We start from the raw sequence: 21,729 nt of genomic DNA on the forward strand, positions 1-21,729 counted from the left end.
CATTGCAGATGTTAACAAAGCTGTCTTACTTGTTCGATTGGATTCCATTGAGGGTTAAAGGACTGTACGCTGGTGACATTGACATTCTGTATGTAAATACTGATTGTATTCAAGAAGCGCTGGGAGGGTGAAATTTGAAGAAAACCCTTGGTCAGTTATACAGAATGTCCATATGTGAAGGGAATACAGTTTAAATACAGCATGCATGAATACAGTACATATATATTCATAAACTACTTGGACCTGATCGATAAAATGGAAACCATTAACACTCAGGAGCTGAGTTATCGAGCTTAAAGGCGTAGACAGTGAATCTGCTATGTTATAGAACAGTTTTAAATACCACAAGCACAAACTGAAAATGTATGTTAGGAAGAGTTAGGATGTCTCCAATGACACCGGTACAGCAGGCTGAGCAAATTTAACTGCAAGCGGTTCGGAATCAGTTCCACTTTAGAATAAGAGAATTGGAACTTCGGGAAAATCCATTAGCTCCCTGCCAAACCCCATTTGTTTTAAAACAGGAATCTCCGCGTGAGCAACCCGATGCAGACTTGGAGTTTATGTGTCTATGTGTGACCGCAACAAAACACCATCCAGCTCCAGTTAGTGGCCAACATAAAGTGGGATTACACTATTGATCAGTTGCATAGCCGTCCTTCATACTGCCTCAGTGTGCGCTGAGCGGCTGACACTTAATAGCGCAGCAGCACATCTGAACCCCTCGCTAAAAGGCAAGGGGCCACATTAGGCTGCATAATATACTGATATGGCCATGATGGGGAGTATCACATGGCATTGACTTGATTAGTGCGCTTTTAAGTACATTTCATGTTTCTCAAATGTAATGAATGTTTATGATTTTTCACCATGATAGCTCTTTGACACTCACACCAGACTGAAATGTATCACTAACCCTTTAAAGTATTACCAGGAACCTTTCTACAGATATTAAAATCCCTGTGGGTTGAACACCACTGTCCCTTTTCTCATCATGTTGCCAGGCTAGCATTAGCTCAAAGTCCTTCCTGATAGGGCAGCTGTAACCTCTTTTACTCTTATCTTTATGTAAGCTAGCCATGGTGCTAAAAAACACAGAGTTCATAAGTGTAAAGGGGACGCGTATGTTACGTACAATGCACTATACATGAGACTATACAGCACATACTGTATATACAAAACATAACACCAAGTTCTTGTTATAAACCAGACTGATGATACATTGAGTTTCCCCCGCAATTAAAGTTTAAATCAGTGGGATTACTATATGTCACAATAGTATGATAAGGAGTGAATAAACTGAGGGTGTTTAACACTCATGGAGCAATTATTAAATAGACATTCACAATAAAATCCAATGTTTTGAATTTCTGCTGGCATCACTGGCAGGGCCAAAGGCTGTATTTTTAGAGTTCAAATGCATCAGGCTCAGTTGATTTGCTTATAAAAGCATAAATGAATCCTGCAATCTATTAAGGTTCAAGTTGTATCTAAAACGAGAAGAATTGCCACTAAGTGCACCATTGTTGCTACGGTAAGCAAATAAAAGCAAGCCTTAGCCAGACAGTGGCTTAGTCTTTCATTACAGACTTAAAGGAGGTGATCTGGCCGTCCAAAATAGTGTTTACAGTTGTTCTGCTGGCCAGTCACCACTTACTGCAGAGCACGAGTCTCCCTGAGACTGCAGCTCTCCCTATGTATCACATCTGTGACAAGAAGTAACTGAGAAAATGAAACATAAGTTGATTGATAATTATTTTGTCCTCGACACAGTTCATGTTTCTCTGTCCGTATAGAAACAAGTTATTCGACCTTGGTGCTTGGGCGGACTACGATAAACTGTCGTCTGTTTTCTTATACTCTCTTCATCAGCTGTCTTAAGAGATGACCCTCTTCATACTTCTCTGTATGCAAACAGGAAGGTTGTATTGTCAGAGAGAAACCCTAACATGACCATCTGATGTCCTTATCTCTGCAAGAAAGGAAATAGGTCATGTCTTTCCGATGGAATGTCTGAATACAGGCTTTTCAAGGAGCAGTAGGGGGGGAAAAGTCTCAGAGCGGGTTAAGGCAGAGGCTGTGTCACTATGGTGTCTCGTGGGACAAAAATGGCTAATTAAACCATATACTTCTAGCTTATTAAACGTAAAAATCCCATGACAGGTTCATGTGATTCAGGTTCTTGAGCTGAGCTGTTTTCTGTGGAAAGGCGAGAAACACTCATCCGTGTCCAGAGTTTCTAAAATAAGCTTTAATAGTGCAGGGGGATGTTGATGAGAGAGAGACAGCGTTTCTTAATCCCTCTCTAGTTTGAACGTTTGCTACTTTGTATGGGTACATTGCTTTAGTGCCAGAAATAGACATATGACATAGACTTGGCAAGCAGAGGAAATGTGAGGCACGTCTGCTCTCAGACTACCACACGTCTGGGCTGCAACTTTTAAGTAACGTAACATAAAGCGAGATATAAACAAACATGCGAGTACATTTCTGGAGTCTAGAAACTCGGCCATGTTATAAAAGAAACTAACAGCAGATCAGTTGAGCTAATACTTCAAATCCATTCAGTAATTTAGCAAATTTCACCTATAACACGGAAAAACTACACAGATAAGATGTACATTTGTCTCAGTGAGGGAATGAAGGAATTAAACTCTTCAGCCATGTCAGCAGCTCTGTGATGCTTTATTCCTGCATGCTACTACGTGACACTGCTGATATCACAGATAAGAACCAGGCAACTTTCTGGAGATCCTTGAGGTTTCCTAAAGTTATCAGCATTCATTTTATAGGGAACAAAGTGTTAGGCTCACGTGGAGCGGCAAGACTGAAGCCAGAATACAAATACTGAGACAGGGATTGAGTTTAGAACAGGCCAATTAATTACTGGAGGTGTGCAGCGGGCAGAGCGAGGCGACGAGGAAGACGGCTGGAAGAAGCATTTAACAAAAATGGCAACAGCATAGGCCTACTTTTGAACTTTTAGGCACCTTGTATAATCAAATGAGACAATAAAACATGGTGACAACAACCGATAGCAAATAAAGAGTACAACAAAAACTCCCCATGTGACAAGCGGCCAACAGGATCCAGCCCCCCGCTACCAACCAATGAGAGCACGAGAGCGGAGCGCGTCTGATTTTGAAGTTGTTTATTGTATGGTCGGAAAGGGATGGTTCTATAAAACATGTTTGTATTGTGAAATCGAGCTCTCTTTTGTTCCGGACCGCCAGACAGTAACTACTGATGAGCTCCACTCAGTCAGCGGCCTGTGGACGCGTGTACCGGGCTATTGAGCCACAGCTGTGAAACTTTTGTAAAACCTACTGCTGCATCTTTTATTAAATACTCCTTTTAAAACTTACAAGAGGAGGTTTGTTTTCTTTCGTTTGAATCGACTCCTGGGCTTCAAATAAAAGAACATTTCCAACACTAGATATTTGTGTTTTGACAGCTACATTACTGGTGCTGCGTCATGACATCACCGTTTACTTCGCTGATTTTCTCCCCAACTCTGCTCACAACAGCAGCCGGGGACTGCGTCGGGTCGATGGTCGTGACTCGTGTTGCTTTTGTCATACGAAGCCAGATTGAATTAAAGAACTGCTTCTCAAACCTTATCCTTTTCTCCAGAGTGCCGTGGTTCATTGTTTATTCATTACTCTGCAGTGCTGCTCGTCCACCGACGTTTAGTCTGCCGGTACGGCAGCGGCCGCTGGAAAGTATTCACTGTCTGACTGTCACACGAGCAGTTGATGCATACCCCCCATCCCCATCAGTGTATGTGGTTCAGTCTGAATTGACGCTGTTTGGCATCACAACGCTGTTATGAAAGTGTGTCTGGTATAAAATGGGTGATGTAAGCATAGCAGCCGAAGGTAGTCTGACTACCTTGACTACTTGTTGCTATCTTATTGTGGCATAAACCGGCAACAACAGCTCAGCACATTTTACCTGTGAAGAACCAGAGCTTAATCAGGCTCTAGCCTTCGGGGGGTTACATTATAGTTGCTTTTGTAACATCCGTTATTGAAACATGACCGGTCAGTTTCGACACTTGACCGGCAAGAAAAAATCCTAGCGGAAACCCTGGTACATCTATAATGAAATATCGTTAAGAATCCATAAATATCTTAATATTGAAATTTTTATAGTTGATACTTTCCTGAGCATCCTGTCATACTGTTTTTTCAGTAAGGGAGCTGTCTGATTTAGGGAATATTGCACTACGGATGTTTTTATTTATGATTCGGTTAATCATTCCCTGAAGGCGGTAATGTTCCTTTACAGTAACAAAGGATTAATTCCAGGAAGAAGCCCATTAAAACACATCCCTAATCCTTCCGCAAGCTATCTCACCACACCAGATAAGACAAATCGAGGACTTGATCATAAAAACAGCTGCGTGAAGCTGAAGGGTCCGGCGGGATCATGGGGCCTGGGAGACAGCTGCTGACAGATCTTTAAAATGCGATGCCCCAGAAAAACAGGCCATGCAGACGGGGCTGTGGCAGGCAGAGGGTTTCAATGATGACATTACCCAGCAGCAGCAATATTCCTCACCACTGAACAAACAATGTGTGCACCCACACAAAGGGAAGGCATAGAAATGGGCCCCTTTTGTACGCACATCTGCACTACATTTGTCTCCTGTTTCAAATGATAATTTAGCAAAAAAAAACCTTAAAAACCAGCAGAACCACATGTAACATCTGGGATTCAAATTCAAAAGAAACCACAGTCAAGTTATTTTAGTTTTCCTTCTTTTATTTGATACTAGTGTTTGCCTTTTATATGGATATGGTTGTTATCGTTTTTTTGTTTTTTTTAACTTATTCATCCTTCAGTTTAATCCAGGAGGCACATACAATCTGTTACTTCCATTTTTAACTGCATTTCTGGTTTATTTTTAACATGCTCAGGAAGGGTTCTTTAAATCAGAAGACATGAATGAGCACGGGAGGTAACAGTACCAGCAACGCCTTCAAGAAGTTTTTTTCAAAGTATCAAATTCAGTCTGTCAAAGCAGAGAAAGCACATTTACATCTGTTGTTTAAAATAACAAAGCTTGACAAAACATCAAATATTTAAATATGTAAGAAAAGTTGAGCCCTCCTGACTGATATTAATTAAAAGTGAGTCAAACCGTCTTTACAAATTATTATTTGTACTTGCCTCAACCAAATTTACGGTATAACCACAACTAACATTGTTTAAATTATTTATCTGAGATTGTGTAATTCAAAAAAATACTGTATCAATATTCACACTGGTTGATTTAAGTCAGTAGAATCATTTGGAAATGCTATCGGCTTTAACTTGTTTCTTCTGCCTAAAATTCAGTCATTTAATCAGATTAAAATAAATGCAAAAAATGTGTTTGCATCAACTGTTTGACCCACTTTAGCTTAATTTGTGACACAGCATGAGCCCAGTTGAAGATATGATTTAAAAACTTTGAACAATAACAATCTCCACATCACGACTCTGCTGTGTTAAACCACCAACAGCCGCTAGAAGACGTTTTCATCATGACGTGAAGGAAGGCTACGGAACGGATCAATCGACACGAACACAATGGCAAGTCTCATAGTGGTAATCACGTCAGAGATCAGCTGGTAGTGTAGCTGCGGCTGGAATCAAACATGTGACCTCTCCATGAACAGACACGAACAAATTGATCTCCCTGTGGCCACACATACCACAGTTTAAGAAATGTGTACAGACAAATGGACAATACTGCCATTGTGTCCGTGCCTTCTCGGTCTGTCCAGTTCAACCTTATTTTCACAGACCTCATGGCAGCTTTAAAGAAACAGTTTGACAAAGATTTTTACATCTGTACGCGTAATATGAAGCAACAGCAAGCAGCCAGTTAGATGTATTTATGACTGTATCTTTATTTGTTTTAAACTGAATCCCTATATCGGAAGGATTGATCATGGCTCCCAATGTGATATTAGCTTGGCGGTTTCACTGTAAAAAAACAGCCGTGAAATAATAAATAAAATCTGTGTTTTTTCTTGTGGAGCCTGCATGAACATTTGTTTAAAAATACGTTGTCATGTTTTAATGTAATTTCCAAGTAAAACTAGCCTTTTTCAATCCTTCAATAAGCTAAGCTAACTGGCTGCTAACTTCATGTTTGACATACAGCAGTGGTACAAACCTTCCTCAGCACGTAAAAGTGCACCCCTCCTCCCCCCAAAAAATCACTTTCTGTACACTTCCTGAATTTGCAATGCAACAATATCTGATAAAACACAACAATGAAACTGTCAAGAACATAGTGGCATGTGCAACCTCTTGGTAAGGAACATTCATTTGGAATGTAAAACAAACAGCTGATATTCTGCCCTCCATGGTGAGATTGCTCCTCCATGCTAAATCAACAAGAGAAACTATCAAATTAATGACGACCCTTCAGCGTTTTAAACATAGACCTTCAAGTCACATGACAGATTCAACTCCCTTTTGGTAAGAAAACTCAGTGGATGGAATAAGGGCTCAACTCAGAGCGTAATGGGAATAGATACAAAAATATGTGTACAAAAAGCCTGTACACATTTAAAAATCCTCATGCCCAATTACAAATCACACTCTGTCCAGAGTCAGTCCTTCACAATACTGGGCAGGAGAGAGGAAACAAAAAGGTGCAAATAAGAAACACAACAATAGCTAAAAGTGTTGATCAAGTTTGGAAGAACCACATGCTGCATTTGGACCCGAGATTATTAGCTTTTTAAAACTTTTTTGACTTGGTCCAGCAGTATGTAATTCTTTTTAAGTTATTTGATGTAGAGTTAATATCAACGATTGTTCAAAATAAAACAAAACATTTAAGAGCCTGGTCAGCGTCGAAATATCTTTCACTTAGATGATCCTTTTTGCGTTACTATATCTCAAAAGGCACTGGACCTTTTGCAGCTTAACAGACAAGGAGTCAAAGACCAGCATAAATCACTAAACTATCGACATGTCCCGTACCGTGAGGAGTATTTTCAAGGATTGTAGTACCTTCCATGCACTTTCCATGCAGAGTCATCCTGTGTTGTATCAACAACATGGCACAGTCACATTTATCACTCTTAAAGAACATTTTAAAGAAAGACATTTCAAATCAAGTGTTCCACCTCCAAGGCCTACAAGCACAAAAAAACAGTTGTGTAAGTAGAGTTAGCTTCTACATGAGCGAGTTGTTTTTCCCTTGTACACAAAAAAATAAAAATCACAATTATAAAAGATGCACAGGACAGAGGCTCAGTTCTTACTGCGCCCGGATGCAAAAATGATAACAGCGAGAACGAAAGTCAGCCTTTTAAATGCCACTTCGAGTCATAGAGTGTTCTTCTGTCACTACCGCTCTTTATATCAGTGTCTCGCCATCTGAGAGAACAAGGACAGTGTCAGAGTGGGCCTGAAAGAGAGCACTGTTCCCTTGGCAGATATAGTACAGATTCCAAGAGATGACTTGGTAACCCCAAAAGAAGCAGGTTGTTTTTAAACCAAGGAGCCTTCTTGAGAGTGAATTGTACTATATAGTTAGTGAGGATGTCCGCTTCCAGGTGAGGTACATGTGAGATATGTGAGGTTAGTTTGCAAACATGTCTGATTACATATGTCCATAACGCTTTCTCTCTTCTCTTCATGGCAGGAAAAAAAAACAAACACAATTCACATTAATCCCAACAACCACAATTTGGCAAAAACAATACATGGTTTACTCAATGTCCCTTTCCAGTGAAGTGTTCAAATGCAACTTGGCTAAACATTCTGGGGTGTAAAGTACTTAAGACTCCATTTCTAATGGCTCCCGAACTGAAGCTCTATTTGGCACCAGAAAATGCCAATGAAGCGCTTGGTTGAAATAAAGCAGAGAAAGAGAAATCCTTTCATGCACATACCAGCCAGCTTTCACTCTTTTTCTCCCCCCTGCCAGTCCTTTTTCCCCCTCTTCCATTACATTTCAGTCCTATTCAAGCTACTAGGTACCAGGATTCCATTATCTCTCCCTTGTTCGCATTTGGCCTGTCTTTCAGTGCCTTTTATTATCCCCCCCCTGGTCCTCCGCTCCTTGTGTCTATTTGAAAAGATCCAGAGGGGGTGTTTGGTCGAGCTGCCACACATGTCATTCAGATACAGTAGTCAGCATACAAAAAAAAACAACTAAAAACATCCCCCACCTATCCAACCCCACACACTTTACCAGCTAAGGCTTTCCGAGACATACCATGAACACGCACAATATCAAAAATGAGAGGAGATATGGCAAGTTTGGGAATGTGTGCGTTTGGCTGCATGTGTCTGGTTTTATTGTGTCCCAGATGCCGCTGGTTTGGGTGGAGGACATTCTTATGATAATTAGGGATTAGCTCTGGTGGGGGGCGGCAGGAGTGTATATGGAAAGAAATGAAGTGCCGAGGTTCCTCTAAGGAAATATGTTCGCCAACTTCCTGCAGCCTCACAATCCTCATCTGCTTCCAGTAGCCCACTGAACTGACCGCTATCGCTTCATCAGGAAGCTCTAACTCCCACCTTCCTTAGGGGGGCAGCATCCCACTCTCATGCGCAACGTGCCACTTTTGTGCAACTGCCAGAGCTGGACAAACTCCTCAGGCATGGCATGGAACCACTTATAGGGCAGGATGTTGTCGTAGTAGTGGTGGCTGACTGGCTGCTCGTCCAGGCCGACAGAGAATGGCCAGAATCCGTAGGCTGTCACCTCCTCACACAGCCCCAGAGCCAGGCTGACCAGGAAGAGCCCCGTGGAGAGGCGCTTGGCGTGCACCCCGCGGCCTTTCCAGAATTTACCAACCGAGAGCAGGAATTCTGGGTTTGCAAAGAGCATGGTGAGGTTGGAGGAGCTGTCGGCCAGGGCGTAGTAGGCCCGCAGTGACGGGTCGGTGCCAGGCTTCATGGAGAACGCTGGCATGTAGATGTAGCTGGATCCGTAGACCTTCATACTGTCCACGAAAGCTTTCCTGGACCACAGGAGGTTCTGGAATCTGAGAGATAGAGTGAAAAGAGAAAGAGTTATTCTACAGCAGGGGTGTCATTTCAGTTCAGGGGCCACATACAGCCACATTTGACCTCAAGTGGGTCGGACCAGTAAAATCACAGAATAATAACGACAACTCCAAATGGTACCGTTTGTTTTAGTGCTAAAAGTAAATTCTGTTCACATTTTATAAACTCTCATTTCACAAAACATTATGAACAACCTGACATTTATCAATAAATTCATGATTACAGAACGGATCCCAGTGTAGCTACAAAGGCACAGTCAATGGGCACAACGCATTCATTCACCGGTATCTGGAACTGAACAATATAGTATTTCACTTTATGATCAAAACAACTTACACACCACCATACAAAATAAACCTTTAAGGAAGAGGGTTGAGTTATCCCTTGCTTTGTCCATTTATAACATGTCTACATACAAAATACAGAAACGTTGTCAAATGTCTTCTCTGTAATTATAACACTTTTACACTGCAAGGTCATCCCAATGTTTGACAGCCCTGCTCTCAGTCTTGGGAGAAGTACTACTTTAGTTGAGTAAAATAAGAAGTACCGGAGTATAGGAATACTCTGTTACAAGTAAACGTCCTGCATTCAAATTGATTCTCAAATAAAAGTATAAAGGGTATCAGCATCAAAATATACTTAAAGTACCAAAAGTAAAAGTATTTATTATGCAAATTGGGCATACGGTACCAGCTAGATCTTTTCTTAAAAATAAATACAATGCTATGTTTTACCATGGTGTACATATCAGCTATTTAGTTTTTTACTTATTGTGTTGTAAATAACATGTAGTTAAAAGCCATTTTTTCCCCCTCACTTTATCTCCACTATCTGCCCATCGCGGGACAGAAAAAGGATATCTGATTCTGGTCCATAATATCTCTGATATGTTTTATAATGATTGATCATTAAAGTGTTCTCAGAGCTGGTAAAGGTGCAGCTAGTTTGAATGGCTTTGTATACTGCAGGGTAGCTGCTGAATATTATATTACCCCCCCCCCTTTTTTTTTCTACGCTCTTATCTTTTTATGTTATATGTTCTTGTTTATATTTGCACTGTGGGACTGCCAAAAACGGTATTTCAATTTTCTGTATGTATAACACATGTGGAAACTTTGACAATAAAGTGGACTTTGACTTTGAATTTACTCCAGGTGAACTAAAGTCTGATTTAAGGGTTGATTATATTTCACACCATTAATCCAGATCTGTAAAGTAACTAAAGGTATTAAATAGATGTAGTGGAGTAAAAGCATAACATGACAATACTCAAGTAAAGTACATTAGTTACTTCCCACCTCTGCCTTTTCTTACATTAAGTCACCCATGACCTGGTTTAGTTATCTGCAGAGCCTCTACAGAGTAAATGAGCATCGTGTCGTCGGTACTGCGGCACAATGGGTTGTTAGGGCTCTTACCCACTTTATAGGATAAGCTAAGATGAACCTTTATTATTCAGCATTACATGGGTTACAGTTAGGGTTACCAAAATGCCTCAGTCAATTCAATTTATTCTACACTTTAATCCCTATTCAGGTTTGTATTTCATATTGCCTTTCGCTGCTTCTTTCGTTATCATTCTCAGGTCCCATTCTGAACACTCGACTTGCCTAACGCACATTTCAATTTCATGCCTTCCTGACAAGCTATTTGTAGACTTTACTTTTAAGTGCCACATAAAGTGTGAATTATTTTAATCCACAACTCACAATACATCTCCTGACATCACCATTAGCCATTTGTTTGTACGATTACAAGTGATGGATGTTTTACTGAGAAGAGAAGGCCTAATGATCACCTTTTCTCTATGATGCTGGGGTTGGCAGTGACCAGGTTCGTTTTGGTTCCCACATCCTCCACATAATCCTTTGAAAGCGGCGGAAGGTTGCACCTGAATGAAGAGAAGACACACAGTATTTTTTATTTATTTCATTTTTCCACACACTCCACATACAAAATGCACTGACAGAATAAACAATCAACGAGTTCCTCAAAGTAATTTCCTCGCGATTACCTGATCTGATTACGCTATCGAACAGACAGTTTCCATGGTAGAGTGTGTGTGTGTGTGTGTGTGTGTGTGTGTGTGTGTGTGTTTACAACAGAATCAGCAGGTCAAAGATTTTGAAATACTTGTAAAAAGCTTAAAGTAACAGTTAATAATTAAACTAGAAGTGAGAACAGCAGAAAGAAACTTTAAATGTGGAATAGTGCTGCAACTATGAACTATTTGTCAATCTGTCTAATTAATCTTATAAATAAAATACATTATATATCTATAAAATATTTTAAAAACAGTGCAATATGTCGATTAGCCTTTCCCAAACCCCAAAATGTCTTGTGGTTGTCCAAAATTCAAACACACTCAGTTTAAGGTCAGAGAGAAATGATGACGCAACAACACCTGCAAAATAGTGGTGTGACAACGCCCGATAGATATAACTTTCCCTTACATTCTCTTTGTCACAAAGAAACGATATTAGCATAAATCCACAATGAATAACTAAAGTTAATTTTGTGTTTGCAAGATGTGTGTAACAGAGTGAATGACAGTAAAGGAATAATGACCTCCTGCCAAATTCTGTTAATCACATCAGAGCTGTTTATGATCCGCAGATGGAGGAAATTACGGACAGCTGGAAAGGATACTTTGTTTTTTTGTGAATGATGAAAATATCCATGGTGTCCTTGCCGTAGTGTTTCCTCTATAGGGGTGTATCTGCCCTGCTTTGCTTCCAAAACTTGATGTCTGAACCAATACAGCTGAGTATTGAGTTAATGACATATCAAATGTATATGTCACAAGATGTGAACTTTCTGGTATACGATATTTTATTAACAGTCCATTTCAGAAGTATCACATATTTAAGCCCAAAATACACTGTTGTGTTCAAAAAGTGGTTACATTACATTGGGTATGTTGAAAACACGTTTTTCTATTATCCGCAGTGCCTTTGTAACACACATGTGGTTATTGTAAGATAATGATCGGGCTTTTTGAGTCTGCATGCAATCATACCCAATCCCATCACTTCCTCTGATGTAATGAAAGTTTTCGAAATGGAACAATAGTTTTGAAGTGGAGGAAGATGGGGTGTTCTTTTCTTCCAGTTATAATAACACATGAGGACATATTTCAAGTACTTTAGTTTCAGTGTCTTGAAGTTTTGCAACAACATCCCAGCTGCCTAGCTGGCAATACAAGAGGCTGTTTACTGTAAGCCTTCACATGGTTACATAACGTGATATTTCCCCCAAAAACGTTGAAAAAAAGGCTACCCAAGAGAGTCAGTGATAATTCTCTGGAGAGAAGGGGGGGGGGGGGGGGAAACATGCATGTGATTGGAATACCACATTTGTGGTTTGACTAGCAGTGGAATTTAACAAGCACTGTCAGTTTGACAAATGAGGATAAAAAGATGTCATTGAGCAGTTTATTAAGGTGTTTTTTGGAATCAGATCTGGGTGGGCTATACAAGGTGACCGTCACTCTAGGTGCCGCCAAAGCTGCTGTCAAAATACATAAACTGCTTTTTCTTCACGCCCAAGGTCTACATTTTAAATCATTAGCTCTCTCTTCAATTTGTTCTGCTTCAACAGTCTGGATTAGTTATCACGTTCTCAGAAAGTAAACAGCTTCATCAGAGGGGATTTCCACCCATGCAAATTCACTTTCACTTCTCGTTTTGAAAAGAAAATCACCTTTATCTCATATTAAAAATGAGTTTTTTCAGTCCCAATCCACCCTCATTTCTTTTATCCAGCATCTAGCTTTCAATGAGTGCTCTCCTGATGGATTTTCTATGCCTCTCCTCTTCCTCCCTCTTAGTCTGTCCCTATTTTTGCTTACTCACGTCTAACCTCCTTTTTCTCTTCCCTTCACTATGGCCCATTTTTCTTTCCAGGCCTTTCTCTCTGGGTTACAGTCGACACCAGCTTTCATTATCACCACCGGCTGAGGGTGTTTGGCTGCTCTCATGGGCACATTCACATTTGGAGGAGCAGTGAAGCAGTCATACACAATGCACACTCATGCACTAACAGCCCCTTTAAGTCCCCTTGTCTCTCACCGCAGGACGAAGTCGGCCTGGTCAATGTCTCGTCCACATTTGCTGTGCCTGAGAATGCCGCCATTGCCCACCACCGCGCACTTCTTCAGGGGCAGCTGCAGAGGGTTCTCCTGCGCAGAGGGACACATACAGAGTTAGCGCGCACGCGCACACACACACACACACACACACACAGTGGATAAAAACAGAACGTAATTTCCTCTCAACTTAGATACCAAAATCAAGGCAGCTGCATGTGTAACCTTGTGTTCAGGAAAGAAAAGGACCTTGGCCTCCTTCTAATTTCCCTTTACAGACAAAAGTGCTGAAGGACAAACAGGCCTGGACATATGAGAGAGGTGGACAAATAAATCCGGTTCTGTCAGGGCTTTTGCATAAGAGCAAAGTCTATATTATACATAAAATTATTGCATCAACAAATCTTAGCAAACATAGACAAAGAAAAAGGAGGAAGTGCCAAGCAAACACTTTAATTTATCATGCCTGTGAACAGAATTGTTACTGGAACTGAACAGCACATCAGGATACCAAAGGAAGTGAAATGAAAACAAAACATTGTTATATAATCTCTGTTCCTACTCTTCCATTTTAATCAAATCTGCATTCTGGTACATGTCTTTTGTTTTGTCTCTGCATGTGTGCCTGGTAATCACAGTGGATTTTATAGTAACCCAAATGCCCTCAGATGAACTAAGAAACCCCTTCATATGTGAACAAAGTAGATATTGTTATAATAATTACAATAAAATGAAACCATCAATATATTTAGATATGTTAAATTTGCATTTGTACTTCCAATTGCGTAACATCGCTGGGTATTTCAACCATTAATCTATTAGTTTGAGCTTTTTTCTTCATAAGTTTAGCTAGCTATTTGAAACTGTTTATTCATTTTAAAGATAGTTGTTGTTATCGTTTTTCCATTCTTTATAGCTAACTATCTTGAGCTGTTGTCACAATTGGGAATATATATTGTTTTGTATTTTCTGTATATAGTTAAGCTACTCCATGATCTCTCCACCCTCTACACCCTTGCCACTGCAGGAGTAACTCCGGGGGTGGAAATCTCAGCAGCCCTATCATCACTTAAATGAAAGCCTTGGATAGATTTGTATTAAAACTGTTACTGAGAACACTGAAATACCAAGCTTCACCAGGCCGGGGCCACAAATGTCCTTTTTCTTTGACTTGGCTGTATTAAAGTCATGGCATGGATTAAGAGGGACGGCGTAAACAATTGTGCTCATTATTCCCCTCGGAGTGCACACACTTGAGAATACACGGGCACATAAACGCACACACAACTCTCCTCGCCTCGGGTTCTCTTTTAGACCGTGACAGGGGGGTGAGTCAGAGGACAATACCCTGCTGCTTGCAGCACATCCAGTAGAGGATGGGTACCAGCAAGTTGGCAAAACATTTAAGAGGGGGAAACTTTACAGTAGCACAGTTATTTCTAGAAAGTGAATCCAATATCTTGACAGAGTTTATGTTGATTGTAATAATGAAGTGCTTTAAATAACAATCATTTTCCTTTCATTTCCAATATGTTGATTAGCCATCAGGTTTTATCAATAAAATGATATTGCTAAAGAAATCGTAATCACAACTCTTGTTTTGTCTCACCAACAAGGGACAAATATTCCAAACAACACTGGAGCCAGATACTGTTTGACTCACCACAGATAAGAAGATCATTCAGGTGCATGCAAATGTGTTATCATGATTTGAGGAATAATTGATCAGAAGTAATTGATACAGTCGAGTGAACTCCGTGTATGGACGTTCTGTTTGAGCCGTCGGACCAACAAGCATTTAACTGTCAAAGCCTTAATTGGCACATTCCCTGGCAGATGCCCAGATACTGTAGCTGTTGCAAGTTTGGTGAAGTGTGGCTGGTTGTCTGTGTCAAACCTGTAATTCACACAAAACTACTAGTCACGTTCCTTCTGTGAAGCACATATGCACCTGACCACACTTTATGCCTTGACAGGAAATGCAAACCCTAAAACTAAGCAATGCAAGCATGAGACTCACACAGACAAAATACAAATGCAGCAGAGTCACCATGACCTGAGGCAGGGTGAGAGGGTGGAGTCTGACACACCAAGAAAAACACCAACTACATCCCGGTGACAGTGATAGATGTAGCATAAAAAGACCATAAAGAAAGAAAGATCAGCTAACATCACTCAAGGAACAAAGGTGATGCCATGGATAAAATGGCATGCAGGGGTTTCTCTAGAAAGTAAGAAGGTGCAGCACCCTTGTTACCCGGTTTAGACAAAACCCTGGCATGAATGGCTTTTTATAATAAATTGTAAAAGGTTGGTTCATCCATATCCCAATAAAAGAAACAATAGTTTTCATTTTCTCGAGTGGGGACGCCACACAAATAAGTTCAGTTAGGAGAATCATTGATTCTACCACTACAAAAATAAAGTGTGTTAATAAAGACAATGGTTCTGGGAAGACACATTGATGCACAGTTTTTTTAAATGTAAAAAATAATATTACTCAAGTTAAAATGGGATTGTCAAATACAACTTAAAACATTAAATACGTTTTTGTGTTTGGGGCAAAATGTACGGAAATGTTAATTGGCAATAAATGGTTTAATTTTCTTCCACTATAAATTTTATTTACATGTAAGCTCTAATTAAGACGAAACTATGTATTTTCACTTATCACAAATAAGAAATACAACTAGGTCAAGCAACCAGCAACATTAAGATCCTGGTTTAAGCCTTCTACTGTACATGATTGCAGACTGTGGTTCAGCGCGGCCACTCCCGCTCCACATTCAAATGCATTAATTTACTGGCCTCACCTCCCCATCCCTCATGAATGAACATGCCTGGCTTTCACTCGCAAATTACGGACACAAATGTGTCGCATTTACCAACCACGATATTAAACTAACTGCATCAGTAATGGGGATCCAATCTTCTTTATTAGTGAAATGTATTGCCCCTGGATACAAAAACCACGGCAACAGCAATTATGACAGAGGTTCTCATTCTGTCCTGTTTCCAGACACAAACACCCTCATCCAAATGCACACCCACACACATGTAAAAACATGTAAAAATAGCCCTTGTCTGTATACACACACACGCGTAGGAAAACACACTCTAGGTCCAGTTTTGCATTCTCTTTGTGAAAAAAGGACATGGGGGGGGGACCCTTGAAGCACACACTCTCCTCCAGTTTTACCCATGCATAAACGTCTCTCCATTTTATATTAGGCCGAAGTGGAAAAAGAACAGGACATATCCTCTTGAGAACACAGAGCAGGTGACAAAACACATCAGGTTTAGCCTTATCTGCTTGTGGCAGTAGGGTGTGTTTAGGGCACCAGCTGCTTGAGTGATGGGAGTGGCTCAGCCGGAGGCTAAACAACTGTTTAGAATCAGGTAATGAACGTGTCTCAATTCATCGGCCGCATGCTTCGGAGGACCCAGCCGACGTAGATTGGGTAGGCTGGACCGAGCGGCCTAGGAAATAAGACGGTCTAGTTTACGGAGCACTTCCTGTTCCTGTTTACGTCATAGGCACTGTTCTGTTGCGCTCCAGAAGCCCGATAGCAAATTACTTAACAAGCAAACTCAGCTGAAGAGGATCCAGACACTTTCCTTTTCCTTTTTTTTGTTTGATTCTTAACAATATTAGTTTTCTAATGTTATTATCTAGCTGTGGTTTAAAACTGTTTATATTCTCCTTCTCTCCCTAAACCTATTAATATAATTAAAACAGAATTTAAGACTGCTTAATGACCTAGAGATATCCTATTATTCCACTGTTATACTTCATGTTGTAAATAATGGTTCAAAGTAAATGAAATAAACAATGTATTTAACAATTACTATTCACATTTTTTTGTTCATCTAATCTCAAAGTAGAGGTAAGAATATATCCATCATCCTCTCTGCAGCTTCATGTCTTCTATTATGAGAACTTCCATCACTAAGACAGAGGAAATCCATCATGTCATTTAACATCACCAGCAGTAAAACAAACATCAGCAGAAGTGTGTTGATGGAAGTTGTTTCTTTTTATTCACATTCATTAGTGATTCCTCCGTTTGCTGCTGCTTTTCAATCCGCTCTGCTGCAGAGACCTGACCGCTATTTCCTTTGAATAAACGTCATTAGTCACCAGTGCGCATTGCATCCTGGGATACGGTAGACCGCGGAGGATACATCAGATGTATCCTCCAAATCCGGGAAAAGTGGGCCGCATTTGTCGGCCGCATTCGGAGGAGTCTTGTCTTTTAAAATAAATTGGGACAGCCTTCTCTCGGGGGAAGTGATGCAAGCGGTCTACGAATGCAGCCTCCAAAGGATGCGGCTGTTGAATTGAGACACGGCTAATGAGTCACTGAATAAAAACATGGTTGTAACCTGGTTCTGGTCTCTTGCAGTAGACCGGGTCCTGAGTGAGGAATGTCTCCCCTCCCACGTCTGAAGAGAGCGGCATATTATTCATTCAGTGCCTGAGTTAATTTCCCGTTTTATAATAAAGATTTAATTTGTTTTCACTATCCCGACGTGTCCTTCCAAGTGTGAGCCCGAACGCTCACACTGCTATTTTCCAGTTGTGTCATGTCTGAACCTTACAGAAACAAGAAGTGTTAGATGCATATCATGTTGATAAGAACACAACTAAAAGAGAAAGATGGAGTATCTTTCATTTTAGCTTTTAACTGATGCTGTGTCTGGTTTCTCCAACCAGCCTCCACATTTCATCGTTGACTCCCCTCACAGTACAGAGCATTAAACCAGTAATCCTCTCTCCTTCAGAGGATGTCTGTCCTCCACCCCCACCTCCATTATGGATCACCAACAATTCTTGTTAAAAACCACAGCCCCCACACTCTGTCGTATTATGCTGAGTCCTTGAATAATCAAATCAGACCACCTGTTCTTATTTGCTTTTCAAGAACACTGTTTCAAAGCATCAACTTTTTTTGTGGCAAATAATATGTGGCACTCTTGAGGGAAAACCTTGCTTTTTCTATTTGTGGTTCTGATGACAACATACCTGCACAAAAAGGGGGTAGGTCTCATTGTTGACAGTGCGGGAGTGGTAGAACTCTCCGTCGTACCACAGGACCTTGCCCATCGGCGAGTTCTCCTTGGTCACTGCAAACATCTTCCGTGGCTCGCAGCACTCCGTCAGCAACTTCCTGTACAGAGACGATGTGGGGAATGAAGAGTCTGTTCTCTGTGGTGATCTTTGACGCAAATTGGATTCAACATGACTGCTTGGATTCTGATGAAAGACAGGCTTTAACAATGGCTTAATTATTTACCTGGAGACAGAGTAAAAGGTATGTGTTATATGAAAGGCAAATAACTCTTTTGTAAGGTCAAGGCCTGTACATGAAATGATCACATATTAAAGATTAATATGAATGAAGAATATCAATAAAAGGCTCTTTATAAGGCTGTTTAATAGTGGGACGTTTCAATATGTTGTTGTTAAAATAAAAACATTCCTAAAGTAAAGCTCTAAGTGAGCATCAGCGCTCTCAGGTGTCACCTCTGATTAACCTAATCCGCTTTGCCATTGGAGAATTGTCAATTCTCAACAGAAAAGGATCTAAACAAGGCAGCCACAGTGGGAATAACATGTACTGTTGATAAAATTTGCTTTGCAAAATGGTATCGAAGTCCAAAAGAAGTCACAGTCTGTGACACTTGTTTGCATCTCTCTGATTTCCTGTTGTTTTTCCTGTTAGATATCTTAAGATGAGACAAAAAGTACTTTATCTTAATTTATCTTATAGCAATTGATGGATTTACATTTCTTTTGAGTGCTTTTGGTATAATTAAGTTGTTATTTTTGCAAGATATGGGCATTTCAAGCAATACTGAAATACTTTTTTGTCATACAATTTCAACACTGGCATGTCCATATGTTCAGGGACCCCAAATAGAAATAAAGGAGGTCACGCTAAATTATTCCCAAGAATCCCTGGTGATATGTGTGTAGCTCAATATTCTCGTATATGTCCTTTTCTAAGTGGATGCAAAATCAAAAACACATAAACAAAAAGCATCTCTTCCCATGTTCTTTAAAATATATATATATATATATATATATATATATATATATATATATATATATATATAAAACACAGGTTCCTGCTTTAAACCAATGGAGAGAAATGTGAGACCTGACACGAACCTGTACAGATCGATGCCCGTCTGGTTCTTCTGCCATGCCTCCCCCTGCCCCAGCACCTCCTCCACTATGTCCTTATCGCGGGGGAGTCTGTAGACGGGAAAAATGTAGAACCAGCAGAGCACCAGCACGCACAGGGCGGCCCACACCGAGAGCTTGCCTCTGTAGCATCGCACCAACATTTTTCCCCTTGTAGTCTTGGCGCAAAACAACCGGTGCATGCACTTCAAATCGGTACGGTAAAGGTTCCTCTTAAGGTTCTCTCCGCCAGAGACACTGTTGAAGAATAAATTGATCTTGTACGGTAGGTTTTTACCCGGTTGCGTGTGTCAAGCTTGTGTCTGAAAATCCGTGTTTTTGTTGGTGGGGCTCAGATGGGGAGAAACAGAAGCGCCTGACCCTGCAGCAGCTCACACTCGGGTGCGGGGTTGTGGTGCAGTGTGTCGGGCTCTGCAGGAATCCTCCGCTCTGCTCCCGGTGCATCACCACCATCATTACAGCCTGCTTGTGAGGAATCATGCGGGCCTCCTCCCCGCCCCGGTGTCCCTCCGTATCCCAATCCGAAAGAGGGGTTCCCCGATGTTCTGGTCCACGTTGATCCCCTTTTCTCCCGCCCTTCGGTCCTCTATGGCCTACGCTGTCCTCTTACTGCTTCGGGCTCTACGGTGCAAATTGAACCGGGCCAGTCCAATTTAGTCCACCTTCACCTCCCCCTCGGTCTCCTGTCAACACCCCCTTCTACTGAGACAAAGTGCTGCTTGTGCTGCTGAGGGCGCGTCAAGTTCACCAGAGACTGCACTGGTCCGAACGGAAATCATGTCTTCAAAATAAAAGCATGTATACAAATAACACGATTCTTGGTTGAAAATGTCTCCAGCTGACTTTTATTTGACTGTTTGTACTTTGTAAATGTAAATGTACTTTATTTATACAGCCCTTTACAACAATCCTTTCGGAGTACCAAAGTGCTTTACATAGTGTAACAATAAAAAGACAGAAATAAAAACAATTTAAAAACAATAAAAACAGTGAGAGCAATAAAATACAGCAAAGTCAAATAAAATAAAATAAGATAAAAGCGCCATCGTTCTACTGGGTATTAAAAGCCATCCTAAATAAGTAGGTTTTTAGCCTGGATTTAAAAAGGCCCGGGTCCGAGATGAGACGCATCTCGGTGGGGAGCTTGTTCCAGAGCCTGGGAGCAGCGACGGAAAAGGCTCGGTCACCCCAGTGTTTATATTTTGATCTGGGCGCTTCCAGTACAAGTTGATTTGTCGACCTCAACGCTCTACCTGGATCTCGGATGGTTAAAAGTTCGGATAAATATAATGGGGCAAGGCCATGAAGAGCTTTAAAAACAAACATTATAAGTTTAAAATCAATTCTAAAAAGGACAGGAAGCCAATGAAGGGAGTTAAGAACAGGGGTAATGTGCACACGTCTGTAAGTGTTGGTTAAAAGACGTGCCGCGGCATTTTGCACGAGTTGGAGGCGACTGAGGGAGGACTGAGAGAGGCCAACATAAAGTGCGTTACAATAATCTAGCCGTGAACTAATTAAAGCATGAATGGCTTTCTCGAGGTCGTGGCGGCTTAAAAACATTTTAACTTTAGCTAAAAGACGCAGCTGGAAAAAACTGGTCCTGACAACATTACTGATTTGTTTGTCGAACTTGAGATGACTGTCAAAAGTTACACCAAGATTTCTGACAGTTGAACTGAGCTTTGGAGACAGGGTGCCAAAGTCGGCTGACGCAGTATCTCCAAACACAATACATTCAGTTTTTTCATCATTTAAGTTAAGAAAATTTTGAGCCAACCACTGCTTAATATCAGCAATACAGTCAAATAAAGAACAATGTGCACTGTTACTGTTTGGCTTCACTGGCAGATAGATTTGCAGGTCGTCTGCATAACAGTGAAAGGAAAGGTTGTGCCTGGCTATAATTGACCCCAGTGGTAACATGTACAAAGAAAAAAGGATAGGGCCAAGAATAGATCCTTGTGGGACTCCACAAGAGAGAGGAGCACTGGAAGAGGACAGGTCACCAACCATAACAGAGAAAGTCCTACTGGACAAATAAGATGTAAACCACTTCAACGCGGTGCCGTGGATGCCAACATAATTTTTTAGACGTGACAGGAGGACTGCATGGTCCACCGTGTCGAAGGCTGCTGTCAGATCAAGCAGCACTAAGATAACGGGGCACTTGGCATCCACAGACAGAGCAATATCGTTGTGCACCTTTAACAGTGCAGACTCAGTACTGTGGCGAGACCTAAACCCAGATTGGAACTTCTCGAGTACGGAGTTGTCATCCAAAAAGGACTGTAATTGTATAAAAACAGTTTTTTCTAAAACCTTAGAAAGAAAGGGCAGATTGGAGACAGGTCTAAAATTTGATAACACAGAGGGGTCAAGATTAGGCTTTTTAAGAAGG

General features: G+C 40.9%; 1 protein-coding gene across 1 annotated transcript; it reads right to left on the reverse strand.

Annotated features, from left to right (window-relative positions):
* Positions 1–4,804: 4,804 nt before the first annotated feature.
* Positions 4,805–20,035, reverse strand: st8sia1 (ST8 alpha-N-acetyl-neuraminide alpha-2,8-sialyltransferase 1). Its single transcript, XM_063905849.1, has 5 exons — positions 19,293–20,035; positions 18,144–18,288; positions 13,101–13,210; positions 10,829–10,921; positions 4,805–9,005 (listed from the first exon to the last, which is right to left on the reverse strand). The coding sequence occupies exons 1-5, from the start codon at positions 19,508–19,510 to the stop codon at positions 8,525–8,527; spliced, it is 1,047 nt and encodes a 348-aa protein (XP_063761919.1). The 5' UTR covers positions 19,511–20,035; the 3' UTR covers positions 4,805–8,524.
* Positions 20,036–21,729: the final 1,694 nt, after the last annotated feature.

The sequence above is a fragment of the Eleginops maclovinus genome, chromosome 17, assembly GCF_036324505.1.
Source record: "Eleginops maclovinus isolate JMC-PN-2008 ecotype Puerto Natales chromosome 17, JC_Emac_rtc_rv5, whole genome shotgun sequence".
NCBI classification, from domain to species: Eukaryota; Metazoa; Chordata; class Actinopteri; order Perciformes; family Eleginopidae; genus Eleginops; species Eleginops maclovinus.

What these genes read in the sequence shown, in the direction of transcription:
- st8sia1 (XM_063905849.1), bottom strand. Translation starts at nt 19,510, where the DNA reads ATGCACCGGTTGTTTTGCGCCAAGACTACAAGGGGAAAAATGTTGGTG. An exon ending in CCTACCCCCTTTTTGTGCAG is followed by an intron (nt 13,211 to 18,143) that starts GTATGTTGTCAT and finishes CCCTCTGCGCAG; the next exon opens with GAGAACCCTCTGCAGCTGCC. An exon ending in CCCAGCATCATAGAGAAAAG is followed by an intron (nt 9,006 to 10,828) that starts GTGATCATTAGG and finishes TCTATCTCTCAG; the next exon opens with ATTCCAGAACCTCCTGTGGT.